Source organism: Colias croceus, chromosome 1 (genome assembly GCF_905220415.1).
Source record: "Colias croceus chromosome 1, ilColCroc2.1".
NCBI lineage: Eukaryota > Metazoa > Arthropoda > Insecta > Lepidoptera > Pieridae > Colias > Colias croceus.
The window spans coordinates 13,847,070-13,861,945 of NC_059537.1; the positions used below are offsets into that span (position 1 = coordinate 13,847,070).

The 14,876-nt window shown below is 44.8% G+C and overlaps 1 protein-coding gene across 13 annotated transcripts in view; it reads left to right on the forward strand.

Moving 5' to 3' along the window:
* LOC123696589 (obscurin) overlaps positions 1-14,876 on the forward strand; it is a 168,913-nt gene that overhangs the window by 111,774 nt on the left and 42,263 nt on the right. For all 13 annotated transcript variants that reach the window (XM_045642962.1, XM_045642946.1, XM_045642954.1 and 10 more), the window contains one exon: positions 1,473-1,584. In XM_045642962.1, the coding sequence (XP_045498918.1) occupies positions 1,473-1,584 (112 nt within the window). The remainder of the gene's footprint in view (positions 1-1,472; positions 1,585-14,876) is intronic.

Here is a 14,876-nt window from a genome sequence, read left to right on the forward strand (position 1 = left end):
TCAAGTACTTTGCCTCCAGGGCCCATCGAAAATTTCCACATTGTATATGTATAATAACGTGATAGTAATACACGACATTTTGTACAACGTACATAATGTTTAAATGTACAATATACATACATCCGAAAAACCATAATAAATATTACTACATAATATGTATGTAGTAAGTCCGTTTTTTATTTCCCGCTTATTACGCTTTCCCGCTTAAGACGCGTTTTTGGTTGAGTCCCTGGAAAATCGTCTTAAACGGGTTTTACTGTATATTTATTGAAAGGGCTACAAACTGAAACAATCGATATTTATTTAATGTGAATTGACATCACTTTAAACTTTTTTCCATACTATATTCAAAATCTGTGGATGTGTCACCCGCTACTATCGATCCCCCTCAATACCCTCGTAAACACGCTTGATGGGGGGGGAGCCATTTCGAACATTTTGTATGAAGTTTCCTTACTGTATGTATCTGTATATTGTGATTTTATGTCTGATCGTGCGGGGTGAGGTAAGTGTTTAATTTTGGCGGGAGGCGGAGAGTGTCCGTTCCGTAGCGTTTAGCTACTATTATGTATTCTGTGCTAAAACTCTAAAATATTAGATTGCAAAAGGGGAAATAAAAAATGTGTATTGATCACCGAAAGAAAATAAAATCAAAAAGTTTGGAAAATCCAAAAGTGCACGCCTCATAATCTCATCCTTTACAATAAAATTGATTATTTATAAAGGTGTATATAATATAAGTATGTAGATACACTTGTTCTCATGTGCCAATGCTCTTGTACTGTCTCAAAACAGTTGGAAAAGTAAAGAAAGCGGTACCGTAATAATTGAGCAATTTTTCTTGTGGCCCAACCTAGATGTGAAACTGCGCAGGTTTAAGGGACTGACTACCAACTTATTTTTTTAAACTTTGGCTTATAGTATAAAGAATCGAGTTTATAATGGTGAATTTTGAGTACACTATAAAAAAAAAAGTCGATTTTTTTTTGTTTTTTTAATAACAATTAAACCACATCGAATCAGACCCTGAAAAATGAAAGGGTTCTATTCCTGAGCATACTCAAGCGTAAGAGAAAAAAAAAGACTCGATTAGTAAAGTATTTCGGTCGCTATCGTGTTAACAAGAAAATCCTCCGCACATACAGACACACGGACGTCCAAGACAGAACTTTTTTAAACTGTTTTTTAACTAGTTTAAATAACAAAAATGACATCAAAAATATCATGAATGTTAAAAATAGTGTTTTTTCTTAATATGTGTGTGTATGTATTATCTTACAAGTGCAATGTATGATACATAAAGACATTTTAAGTTTGAAAAATCAGATGTTTTGCGCGAAGTGACAGTAGTACCCACCTCAACGCTTCGCTTATGAGGCGTGCAATACAATGGAACGTAATAACCTTCTCTTCAGTAGAAGAAAAACGTACTTATTACTAATGCCTTTGGTTTAATATATTATTTCCCCCAGGTACGCCCGACCGCGACCTCACGCCGCACGACCGCAAGCCGGCCCCGTGGGACAATCAGTTCAAGCAGTGGGACCATCCCGACTGGGAAGTGTCCGCTAAATCTGAGAGCCAGTGAGTTTTCACTCTTATCTAAATTAAAAAAAAATATAGTTATATATGTCATTGTTCACTTGAAATTAAGGCATTGTTGTTACTATATTCATACCTAGTTAACTTATTTTATATTGATTAAGTTAATTTACAAGAGATTTTAATAGTCTACCAGTCTTTAGTTCTGGAGAGTTTCAAGTTGCAAGAAGATAGGGCGTAAAGATAATTTAATTGTTGTATTACCTACTAAATTGTTTTTGATCTAATAGAAAAATCGTGTTATTAGTTGAATTCTGAACTGTTCTGCTTACTTCAACGCTAAATAATCCTATAATTCCTGTACAATACATGAACACCATCCCAAATCGAAATTATTGCATTTATAGCCATAGTTACTGCATTTGTGCCAAATTGCATACAAATCAGTACATTATACAGTCAATTGAGTATTTGAATTAATTTTTTTTTTTGTGATAAATCGAAAGATTATATATTAGTTTTATAACAAAACTGTTTTTATTTTATTTATTTTTTGCAATAATAGGCATGACGAAAGATTTTGAAATCCTCTTCCATAATGTGTCTAAACGTTTACTATACAAGAAAAACCCTATATTTCGGTAATATACTTAAATTTAACGAAGATAAAAGCCATTTTTCAAAAAATATTTATCAACTGTGCCAAAACAGCTCAGAGGTGTCATGGCGTAAGCGTGACGTCACTTTTTACTAAATACGTTAATTATTTGTATGCATTGCGAAGAAAATTAAAAAAATATTTATTTAATATGTGTTATAGAAACGAATTTCAAAGTTTATAAGTGGTGTGCAGTATTGCAGTGTGCATCCACATTAAAATAATACTCAAAAATGTGTTAGTAATTATTTCAAGCGAGAAAATAATAAGAAATGATTGTATAAAGTTGGCGCGGAGAACCCCGAAGCCACGTATTCGTGAATTCGCAATTATATTTATGTTTTGAGTCGATAAAGCATACGTGAAATAATAGAAAATAAATAAAAATGCGTATTCTCAACATATTCATAACAACAAAATACATCTGACGTGAGTTGTTTACTTAAGCGTGACGTCACGCGTGTTTTAGTCAAAATGGCTGTTGTGGACTGTATATTTGTTGGGGTTTGTGTTCAAGAAAACACCCTTCCTTCGACATACATATATTATCGACCCTTATGTACACTATTACAATTTATACTTAATCACTATTACTTATTCACTATTACTTATTCACTATTACTTCTTCACTACTAGTCTGGAAGAAGAACTTGCTGCAACTGACTTTAATTCCAAAATGTTCGCTATTTATATGCGTTGCTGGCGGCGGGATACAAAGCGATGCGGCGAGCCACAAAGCCATCGCCCGGCGGCGAGGCACAAAGCGGCGGCGGCGGCTCAAAGCGGCGGCGGCTGTCTTGCATGTGCCGCCTAGGCCACGCCTCCTCCACGTGTAGACGCAATACACGTGGCGTAGTGTGTACAACGCGATAGTCGAAACCGCGGTGCGCCTCGTCAAAACCGCGGTGCGCCTCTTCTTCCACGTGTAGCGTTGAAACTCCACTCCATACACGTGGCGTCGCTGTGTGGGGAGCCCCGTTGTCGCCTGCGCTTGACCTTGATAGTGTGCTCGTCCTTTACAGTCCTCCCCCCGGCGTAGCTTGCGTAGCCTCCTTCATCACGACGAGCTTGCTGACGGGGCGTCTGAAGATCCCGCTCTTGGTCTTCACTTCGGCTACCCGCACAGCGTCGTCCGGCCCGGCGTGAACGCGCACCACGACCCCCATGGGCCATGTGTTGCGCGGCAAGACGTGGTCCACGATGATGACCACGTCACCTTCCTCGAGGCGTCGCGTGTCCTTTCGCGCCTCCCCCCGTGGCACGAGCGTCGGTAGGTACTCCTTGATCCATCGGCGCCAGAAGTGGTCGGCGAGCGCCTGGCTGGCGCGCCAGGTCCGTCGGTCTGCTTCGTCGCACGGCCCCGTCGTCGGAAGTCCCGTTGAGGAGCCCAGCAGGAAGTGGTTGGGCGTGAGGGCTTCGGGATCGTCCGGGCTCACGCTCACGTGAGTCAGCGGCCTCGCGTTCACCGCGAACTCCGCTTCGGTTAGCAGAGTCCACAGCACTTCTTCTGGTGGCGCCTTCTCCCGTAGTGTCGCGCCGAGCGCGGTCTTCACTGACCGCACCAGCCGCTCCCAAGCACCGCCTTGATGCGGCGCACCCGGCGGTATGTAGCGCCACTCCATTCGGTGGCGCAGCGCTTCTTCTTGTAGCGCCGGCGCCCACTCGTTGTACGCCTTCTTCAGTTCTTGATCGGCGCCCCTGAAGTTTGTTCCGTTGTCTGAGTACATCAGACGAGGCCACCCTCTGCGCGCCGCCATTCTCCTCAGCGCCATGATGGCTGAGTCCGTTGATAGAGACGCGACGAGCTCTAGGTGCACGGCGCGCGATGTCAAGCAGGTGAACAGCGCGCCCCATCTCTTCTCTCTTCTTCGTCCGATCTTGACCATCATTGGCCCGAAGTAGTCGACCCCGCAGTTGGTGAAGGGTCGGTGGAACGGGTCGAGGCGAGCGCGTGGCAAGTCCCCTTTGGCTGGGACCTGCGGCATCACACGGCGTACTCGGCACAGCGCGCAGTTCTTCTCTACGGCGCGCACTGTGGGCCGCAGGTGGATGACCCAGTAGCGCTGCCTCAGGTCGTTGGTGACACGCTCGCGGTTGGCGTGTCCGGCGGCACAATGTTCCTGTAACACTATTAGTCTGGTTATTCTGTGCCGGCCGTCGAGGATTACGGGCTTCTTTACCGTGTCGGGTGCCGTGGCTGCGTTTATGCGGCCCCTTACTCTCAGCACGCCGTCTTCCATTACCGGGTCCAATTTGTACAGTCTACTGGATCTGCTGATGGGGCGCGCGTCCTTGATTCGCTTTATGTCTTCCCCAAAGCTGTCGTTCTGTGCGCGCTGCACCAACAGTCGTTCGGCTTGTTCCAGGTGGCGACATACTAATCTCGTCGCCGTGTGCCTGATGCGCATGTCGATAAATGCGAGCACCCTTGCTGTTGCTCCCACCAGTGTGCGGAATTTGGAGAAGCGCTCTGGATCCGGCAGCCATTCCATCTTCCGTGGCAGCTCGCTTACATGCAGAACATCAGCCTCGTCCGTAGTTTTTCGAAGTTCCTTCTCCGTGGGCCACTGGTCTTCCATCTTCATCAGGAATTCTGGACCCTGGAACCATCGATCATGTCCCGTGGTGAAACTTAGGCGAGTGGCGTCATCGGCAACGTTTTCATGAGTCGGCAGCCACCGCCACTCTTCCCTTTGTGTTAGTTCTCCAATCTCACCGAGGCGATGCGCGACGAACGGCGTGTATCTCTTTGCATCGTTGCGCACCCAGTGCACCACCGTCGATGAGTCTGTCCAAAACCAAGTACGAGATATGTCATACCTGTGCTCTCTTCTTATCTGATCAGCGAGTCTTGCGCCGATCACCGCTGCTTGTAGTTCTAGGCGCGGGATCGTTTGCGCGCGTCGTGGTGCCACCTTCGCTTTCGCCGAGACGAGTTTCACTTGCACGCTGCCGTCCGTTCGCCGCATACGCCAGTACGCCACGGCTGCATACGCTTGTTCACTGGCGTCGCATAGCACGTGCAGCTCGATGTCTTCGACGTTGTCCGTTGCGTAGCATCGCGGCAAACGTAGCGCGCCGACTGCTTCCAGCTGCGCCAGCCAGCCTGCAAACTGCTCGCCCTCTTCTTCAGGTATCGGCTCGTCCCACGAAATCTGGAGGCGCCACAGGCTCTGCAATATGATCTTAGCACGGATGGTGAAATAACTTAAGAGGCCTAGTGGGTCATAAATTGACATTACCGCACTTAATGCTTCGCGCTTGGTTGGCGGGCGCTTGCGATCTCGCACCTCCACCGGTACCCTGTTCATTGCTGTGTTGAATCCTAGCGCGTCTTGCTCGGCGTCCCAAATAAGCCCGAGGATCTTCGGGGCTGGCTGCGCTCCTCCCAGCTGCGTTGGTGTGCTGGCGTGTAGTTCTCGTGGCACGTCCCTCAGCACGCTCCTGTCGCTGGCGTTCCATCCTCGTAGCTTGAAGCCTGCCGCCGCGTGCACTGTCCGTATTTCTTCGATCGCTTGTCTGGCTTCCTCTGCGTCGGCGTAGCTCACCACTAGATCGTCCATGTAGTGACTCTTCGTTATTGCTTCCAGCGCCATTGGATATTGTTCTGCATGCTGCTGCGCATTATGATTACGGATGTAATGCGCCATAAAAGGAGAGCTCGCTGCGCCGAATATCATGGACGTCATCTTATAGTGCTGTGGCGGCGTGTCGCGTCGGCTTCCCCTCCATAAAAACTGCTGCGCTGGCTGGTCTTCGGGTCTTATTTTCACTTGTAAGAACATCTCCTCTATATCTGCTGTGACTGCCACTGCCTTTTCCCTGAATCGAAATAATATACCTGGCAGTGATAGTAGCAAGTCTGGGCCCTCAAGTAGTTCATCATTTAAACAAGTCCCGTGGCTTTTGGCTGCCGCATCAAAGACCAATCGCTGCTTCCCTGGTTTGTTGGGATTGGTCACAGCAAAATGCGGCAGGTACCAGCACACGCTGCTCTCGCCTTCACTGCCATCGCACGGAACCGCATACCTTTTCTCAAATAAGTTTTCCATCTGCTTGGTGTACTCGGCTGCGAATTCCGGTGCGGCGTCCATTTTTGCTTCAATCTTCAGAAGTCTCCGCAGCGCGGCATTGTAGCTCGGCGGCATGCGGACGTTATCCCTCTTCCACGGCAGGCCGATCTCGTACCCGCCCGGCGTCTTTTTCGTAGTCGTCTCGACGATGGATGTCGCTCGTCGGTCGGCGTCACTGACGCGCGGTCTGCTGGCTATGTTCAATGATTCGATCTTGAAGTGCTCTGCCACCAGGTCGTGCAGCCGCTGGTCCGCTTGTTGTTCTCGGACGTGAAGCACGCGGTCTCTCTCGACGATCATTCGACGCGGCGTTGTTCCATGTATCACCCAGCCGAGATTTGTCTTGGAGGCGGCAGGTTCGTCGGCGCCGCCCGTCCGAAGTTCTCTGGTCACGATATGCTCCCAGTGGTCGGTACCCACCAGGACACCCGCGCGTGCTTGTTCGTAACATACCTCACGTTCCGGTATGTCGCGCAGATGTCTGTACCGAAGCAGGGATCCCGGGATGGACTGCTGATGCAACTGCAGCTTCTTCATCGTGCGGGCGCGCAGGTCGTGTAGTGTCCCGTCGCTCTGCCCCCGCAGCTGCACCGTCACCAGCCGACTTCCTTCTTCTGTCTGCTCCATGTTCGCCCCGTGGATGCGGAGCGGCGTGGCGGGACCTTCGGCGCCGATCTGTTGCGCCAGGTCCTCATCAATGAGGGTGATGGTGGAGCCCTCATCGAGCAGTGCGTGCGTCGATACCTCCCCCCGTGGGCCGACGACGGTGACTGGACACATCTTCAGCAGGACGGCGCGGGGCGGTGCGGTTGCGCGGTCAGCAACCGCCATGACGGTTTCTTCGGTCGACGCAGCAGGCTCTTCTCTTCTTACGTCGTGCAGTGATGAATGATGCGGGCGGCGGCACTGGTTCACGCCGCATGGTTTCGCTCGACAGTAGCTGCGCCGATGTCTCTTCGTGGCGCACTTGAAGCAGGCGCCCTTTTCCCTGACCAGCGCCCACCGCTCATCCACCGACAGCTTGGCGTAGCGCGGGCAGGCAACCATAGCGTGGTCGCGCCCGCAGCACAGGCAGAAGTCTTCTTTCTTCTCTTCTTTCTTCTCTTCTTCATCTTCACCGGAGACCATGGTGTATACTGCAGACTTCCTTTTCGGTGGAGCAGGTCGCGCTGCTGCTGCTGCTGCTGCTGCTGCGGCGTCTCTGCGCGCTGGTGCAGTGCTGCTCGTCGGCGCGTAGGTGTAGCGAAGCGCCCGGTCCGCCTCTCTCATGAGGAAGCGGGACAGCACCACGATCTCTGGATCCGCTGTGCCTTCCTGTGCAAAAGCATAATCACACCACCTAGAGCGCAGGTGCGGACTAAGTTTGTCCAATATCTCCCGTGCTAGCATAGGATTGTACAAATATCCTTTCCTGTCTATGGTTTGAAGTATACACACCACGTTTTGCACTTTTACCGCGAAGCAGTTGATGTCCTTGGCCGCTGCTCCAGGTCGCGGCAGCTTCCTTAGGTCTTCCATGGCCCTGTCGATGATTATTTCGGGCCTCCCGAAGCACTGCTCCAAAGTTTTCATGACTGCTTCAGGTGATGAAGCAGTGTGAAGCAGCGCTGCCACGGCGTCCCTTGCTTCCCCCTTCAGGCAGGTACGCAGCCGCTGGATGTTTTCTGCGTCGGATACTTGGTACATGCTGCTTGTGTCCCGGTAGGCTGCTCGGAACGGCAGCCACTCTTCAATCGCACCTGAAAATATCGGAAGGTCCGCGTGGCATAGGCGCGGTCGCGCCATCTTCTCTAGGGACGCCGCCAGCTGCTCTATTCCTGTTCGTCTGGTCGGCGTCGGCGATCTTCCTCTTCTTAGTTCGGATCGCTGGTGTCTGTCATCCTTCGGCACAGGATGTGACTGGAGCCACTCGTCTACCTTGTTTCGTTCTTCTGTCGCGGTGACGGTATCTTCCGGCAGGCCCTGGTCTTCCTGTATGGTGGACACCTCGAACTGTAAGCGTTTATTTATTAATTCTTTCTCAATTTGTAGTTCTTTTCTCTGGATAGCGGCGAGTCGCTCTGCCGCTTCTAATTCCGCCGCCTTAATCCGCCGCGCCGTACTCGCCGACGACCGCACCGATCTAGCGGATCTCGCTGGCGAATGCCGTCGCGGTTGCGGCGGGATCTCCATTGTGTCTGTGGCTGACGTCAAGCGTGCGTCAGACGGCGATGCCAGCGGGTCCAGCACCAGCCGCCGCATTCGTTCTTGCCGCACACGCTCTGTCTCCTGGCTCCGGTCCTCCACTTCTGCAGCTTCACCCTGGCTGCGGGTAACCACCATGCCTAAAGAGGTGACGCACCGCAGGCTTATACTGGCAGACTCGTTCCGCTGACCAGCACCCCTGATTCCCGGCGCGTACCACCAAGGTCACCCGACGGCCCGAGTCTACCCGTAAAAAACCTTACGACTCACCTCATTGGACTAGTACCAACAGCGCGGCCCCGTCGGTAGGTACCTGACTCGCCTGGTGACGATCAAAAACACCAGCAGGCTAGTACCAACGTTACCGGTTTGCCGATATTCGCCCCTCGAAGGTGAACTCGTTGCCGATGCGTACCTCTCTTCGGCAGGATCTGGTCTTCCACGGGCAGCGTTTCCTCTTCCTGGAGTATCTGGCGCTCGTTGTTATCCGGCGATCGAAGGACCAGACGTTGTTGTGGACTGTATATTTGTTGGGGTTTGTGTTCAAGAAAACACCCTTCCTTCGACATACATATATTATCGACCCTTATGTACACTATTACAATTTATACTTAATCACTATTACTTATTCACTATTACTTATTCACTATTACTTCTTCACTACTAGTCTGGAAGAAGAACTTGCTGCAACTGACTTTAATTCCAAAATGTTCGCTATTTATATGCGTTGCTGGCGGCGGGATACAAAGCGATGCGGCGAGCCACAAAGCCATCGCCCGGCGGCGAGGCACAAAGCGGCGGCGGCGGCTCAAAGCGGCGGCGGCTGTCTTGCATGTGCCGCCTAGGCCACGCCTCCTCCACGTGTAGACGCAATACACGTGGCGTAGTGTGTACAACGCGATAGTCGAAACCGCGGTGCGCCTCGTCAAAACCGCGGTGCGCCTCTTCTTCCACGTGTAGCGTTGAAACTCCACTCCATACACGTGGCGTCGCTGTGTGGGGAGCCCCGTTGTCGCCTGCGCTTGACCTTGATAGTGTGCTCGTCCTTTACAATGGCCAACTGCAGAATTTCAATGTTTTATTTTATTGATAATCTCATTAATCTTAGTGTTTTTAAGATTTTTAAGTCACTATATTGAATTTATTTAGTACTAGCTTCCGCCCGCGACTCCGTCCGCGCGGATGTCGGTCTTTGCGTGGATGGTTTATTTCTCCATTTTGAGTAACTCGGACAATTACATCTTATAAATATCTATTGGACCCAAATACGGCTAGGTCTATAATAATACGCAACGTGTGTTCGCGGTACCTACTACAGAACAACGTCTATGGATAACTGAAAAATTGAGATTAATTTTTTTTATACGTATTTTTCCAGGATAAAAAGTATCCTATTTTACGCCCAGGATAATAAGGTATAATTATACCAAGTTTCATCGAAATCGAACCGGTAGTTTTCACGTGATGTCTTCACATACAGACAGACAGACAGACAAAAATTTTTTTAATCACATATTTGGGTTTGGTATCGATCCAGTAACACCCCCTGCTAGTTATTTTTTCAATATTTTCAATGTACAGAATTGACCCTTCTACAGATTTTTTTTTTTTTTTTTTTTTTTTTTTTTTTTTTTTATTTAAGGAGCTTAGTCGAGAGTCGATTATGTCGCTCCGTATGTCCTCAAAAACATTAAATTAGCTCTGATTTAAATACACATTACCTAGCTTATATAGTTGTCTGGCATTGTCCGACATCGGAAATGCCAGACAGCTATTACAAAATCCAACCTTAGTTACATAGTCATCTGGTAGGGCTCTTTTTCGTTCAGTTTGGTTCCGGACACACTCCATCAAGACATGGTAAACATCCTCAACCACTCCACACTGTGTACAATTCATTGTATTCGATTTACGCATTAGATATTTAAAATGATTCAATGGAATGTGACCGGAGCGAAGACGTAAAGCAATCACAATTTCAGGTCTTTTAAAATCACATTTACAGATCCAAGGACATCTTAAAGGTTCCGACTGCATGGTTCTATACCAGATACCCTTCTCTCTAGATCTACGATCAAAGTAGTCTTTCCACAAATTCTGAATCGTTCCTTGTAGGTATGGTAGATACTCTGTAAAGAAAGGTATAATATTCAAAACCATGCCGTCAGAAGCACCTAATCTCGCTAATTCATCCGCCTTATCGTTGCCTATAATGTTCGTATGAGATGGAATCCACTGCAAAATGACTTCTCTTTTACTTAATTGAAATTTATAGATTATTTTCAAACCCTCATAGGCTGCAGGGAGACCTCTTGCTGAAGAGGTGCATTGAGCCAAGTGGTATAAGGCACTCTTGGAATCAGTATATATAACTGTTTTTTTAGTATTAAGACAGTAGACATAGGACAGGGCTTCAACAATGGCGAGTAACTCTAGATGCATGGTTGAAATATTAACATTATCTATCACAGCTATTCTAAATTTCATAAACTCTGAAGTCTGTTCATCATAAAAGGCGGCACCAAGACCATAATTGTGTTTGGATGCATCCGTATACACCTTATAATAATTCATGTACCCCCCACTAATAAATCATTACAAATGGCAGACAAAATATTTCTATCTATTTTATGTTTCGGTCCGCTTACAGATGGAATGTTAGTTTTAATAGCATCAACCAGATTAATATGATTTATCCAAGTATCTAGACTATATCTCTCTAAGACATCGCTAGAAAACATCACCTTATCCTTAAACAATGTATAAGATTCTATCAATAGTGGTTTATACTTCCTACGCCAAAGATTATTATTGTCTGAACATGCAATCGATAATTCGTTTAAAATATCCAATAGATTATCATTTCTAGATTTAATTTTTAATAATGTTTTACCAGATAAATATTGACGCCGTATATGCAATGGTTGTAAACCAAGTTCACTTTCCATTACATGGATAGGTGTGCTTCTAATAAATCCTCCAATAATGCGCATAACTAAATTTTGAATTTTTTCCAACTTATACAAGCTGGATCTACAACCATCCCCATACAAAAAGCTAGCATAATCCAAGCGACTCCTTATCAGTGAAATGTATAATTTACGTAGATATTTTGGATGCACACCCCAGCTACTGCCTGCCAGAACTTTAAATAATTGAACAAATCTGGACACTTTACTGATAGTTTCATTAATGTGTTTATTCCATCTTAATGACTGATCAAGCCATAATCCCAAATATTTAACTTCTTTAACCAGTGGCACATTAAATTGATCAATATTAATCGAAATAGATTTCTTATTACACCCCTTACTAAACACACAAATCTTACTTTTATTTGGTGATATTTCCAGGCCTATATCATGAAACATTGAAATAACACTATTTAGAACACTCTGTAATTTGGACTTAGCAATATCTATATTTTTCTCCGTAATATAAAGAACAAAGTCATCGGCAAATTGGGACATATGAACACTATTGAGCACCTGACAAATGCCTAATGTGTAAACGTTAAACAGTAATGGGGATAATGAATCGCCTTGAGCTAAACCTTGGCTGGTTTTACGTTTTATAATAGAATCATCCACCTTCACAACTAAATTCCTGGAATTAAGAAAACACCATAAGTAATTGCATATTTTTGATCCCACCCCCATCTGATCTAATTTTTTTGTCAAAATTGCTAAATTTACATTATTATAGGCACTGTCAATATCCAAAAAACAACCAATCGTTACTTGATTTTTCGTGAAACCCAACTGAATTTGGGATGCAAGCTTAGAAAGACAGTCTAAGGTTGATCTGGACTTCCTGAAACCAATTGTATCATCTGAAAAACATCTCTTTTTTTCAAGAAACCACTCTATTCTATTATTTAAAATGGTATGAAATATTTTACACAAGCAAGATATAAGTGATATGGGGCGTAAAGCATTTATATCATTCAGGTCTCTTCCAGGCTTAAGTATGGGTATTAATAAAATATCTTTCCATTGTTGAGGAGTAATACTGGAAGATAAAATTTTGTTGTAAATATTAACTAAAATTTCTTTTCCTTTTTTTGGCAAATATTTTATCATAGAATATGACACTTCGTCGTGACCTGGAGCAGTGTCCTTAACCTTAATAGATTTTTCAAACTCATGTAAAGATATTTCTGCTTCAATTTTTTCATTAAAGGAAGAGAAATCTGGTTTATCTGGGCTTACAAAATAGGGGCACAATACATTTAAAAGATTTTCAGCTTTCTGTGAATCAACATGGGTTATCTTGGCTGGAATACCTTTATCCCACCAAAAACATTTTCATGTAAAATGTTACCAAGACGAGCCCATATGACTCGCACGGTGAAAAAGTTATCAGATCTCATGTAGAGCCAAGCTTCTAACACTACACGCCCTAACTCTACAAGGCCTAACTTCACAAACTCTACACCTTAGTCAAATTATGTGGCTTGGCCATTTCGCTACATTCACATCGGCGTAAGGTGAAAAATTAATTCACTGTTCATTACTTTTGTGTTATACAATAGTTCTTGTAGTAACGAACGGCCAAGCCACATATTTTGACTAAGGTGTAGAGTTTGTGAAGTTAGGCCTTATAGAGTTAGGGCGTGTAGTGTTAGAAGCTTGGCTCTACATGAGATCTGATAACTTTTTCACCGTGCGAGTCATATGGGCTCGTCTTGGTAACATTTTACATGAAAATGTTTTTGGTGGGATTTCATTTCTTTTTGTAAGTTGTTTGTAACAAAATTTTATATGTCGATTAATTTTTTTTTTAACAAGGAGTACCTATAGATATATTATATATCTAGGGGAACCAAGTTTTAGATTATTAGATTAGACCTCTAGCGTCATCAAAATTTAATTTAAAATTACAGGTCTCATACAAACTCCCATCCCCTAGTTTAAGGGGTTGGGGGATGAAAGTTACAAGTTTTATAATTTTTTTGTTGTTTGTGTGCTAATACTAGCTTACATACAAAATTTCAGCTTTCTAGGACATTAGGAAATACCTTAAGAATTTTGATGATCATCAGTGAGTCAGTGACGAAATTAGCGTTTTTTATATATATATAAAATCTGAAGTATAAAAGCTAATGTAATTAAAACTTAATATATTCAATAAGTCCGCTATTGACAATATATCCTGAAAATTTTGTTGATCTAGCATAATCCAAACCCAAGTTATGAGGGTTCAAAAAAACGTCGAAGCGCTTCGAGAAAAGGTAGGTAGTGCCCGTGCGCTTCGCTTGTTCGCTTGGCTCGTCTTGGCGGGGGCACTACCGTGCCCCCAGATACCATTTCATTCTATTCCACATATCACGAGATGAACAAACGTCATCAAAAGAAGAACAAAATTTTTTCCAATGCTCGTTTTGTGCATTCCTAATGAGTTGTTGTGAAATTCTAATTTCATTGTTTAAAACATCCAAGTTGCTTGGTGTTGGATTACGCCTAAATTTAGACAGGGCTAAACGCCTAGAAGCAACTGCCTTCGATAGCTCCGGGCTCCAGTATGATTTGGGAACGAATTTAGATTGTGGTTTAAAGCAAATTTTAGTAAATGGTATAAATTTATCTGCAGCTACATTGACTGTTTTTATAAATAGGTTATATAATTGTTGTACATCATAATCAATATTAAAATCAAAATTCAAAAGTTCATTCCTCAAAAAATTTGTGTAACCCGGCCAATTAGCCAATTTAAAATTTCTACGCTTAATATTTTTAGGTGCATATGATATGACGGCTTTTATTTTAATTATTAAATGATCACTCCCCAAACATTCATTCGTTACATTCCAAGAAAAATTCAAATAAATATCATTCGAAACAAGTGTAACATCAGGTGATGATTCTCGTAAAACATTCTCAACCAATTGAAATCTAGTAGCTCTTCCATCATTCAGAATGCCTAAATTATTATCAATCAAAGAGTCAAACAGTCTTACGCCCCTCATATCGGTCTTATTCGACCAAGCCGAATGATGCGCGTTGAAATCGCCCATTACGATAGACTTATAATTCATCCTAGCGAATAACAACTCCCAATCATTTTGTGAAATAGTAATCCCACCAAAAACATTTTCATGTAAAATGTTGCCAAGACGAGCCCATATGACTCGCACTGTCAAAAAGTTATCAGATCTCATGTAGAGCCAAGCTTCTAACACTACACGCCCTAACTCTACAAGGCCTAACTTCACAAACTCTACACCTTAGTCAAAATATGTGGCTTGGCCATTTCGCTACATTCACATCGGCGTAAGGTGAAAAATTAATTCACTGTTCATTACTTTTGTGTTATACAATAGTTCTTGTAGTAACGAACGGCCAAGCCACATATTTTGACTAAGGTGTAGAGTTTGTGAAGTTAGGCCTTGTAGAGTTAGGGCGTGTAGTGTTAGAAGC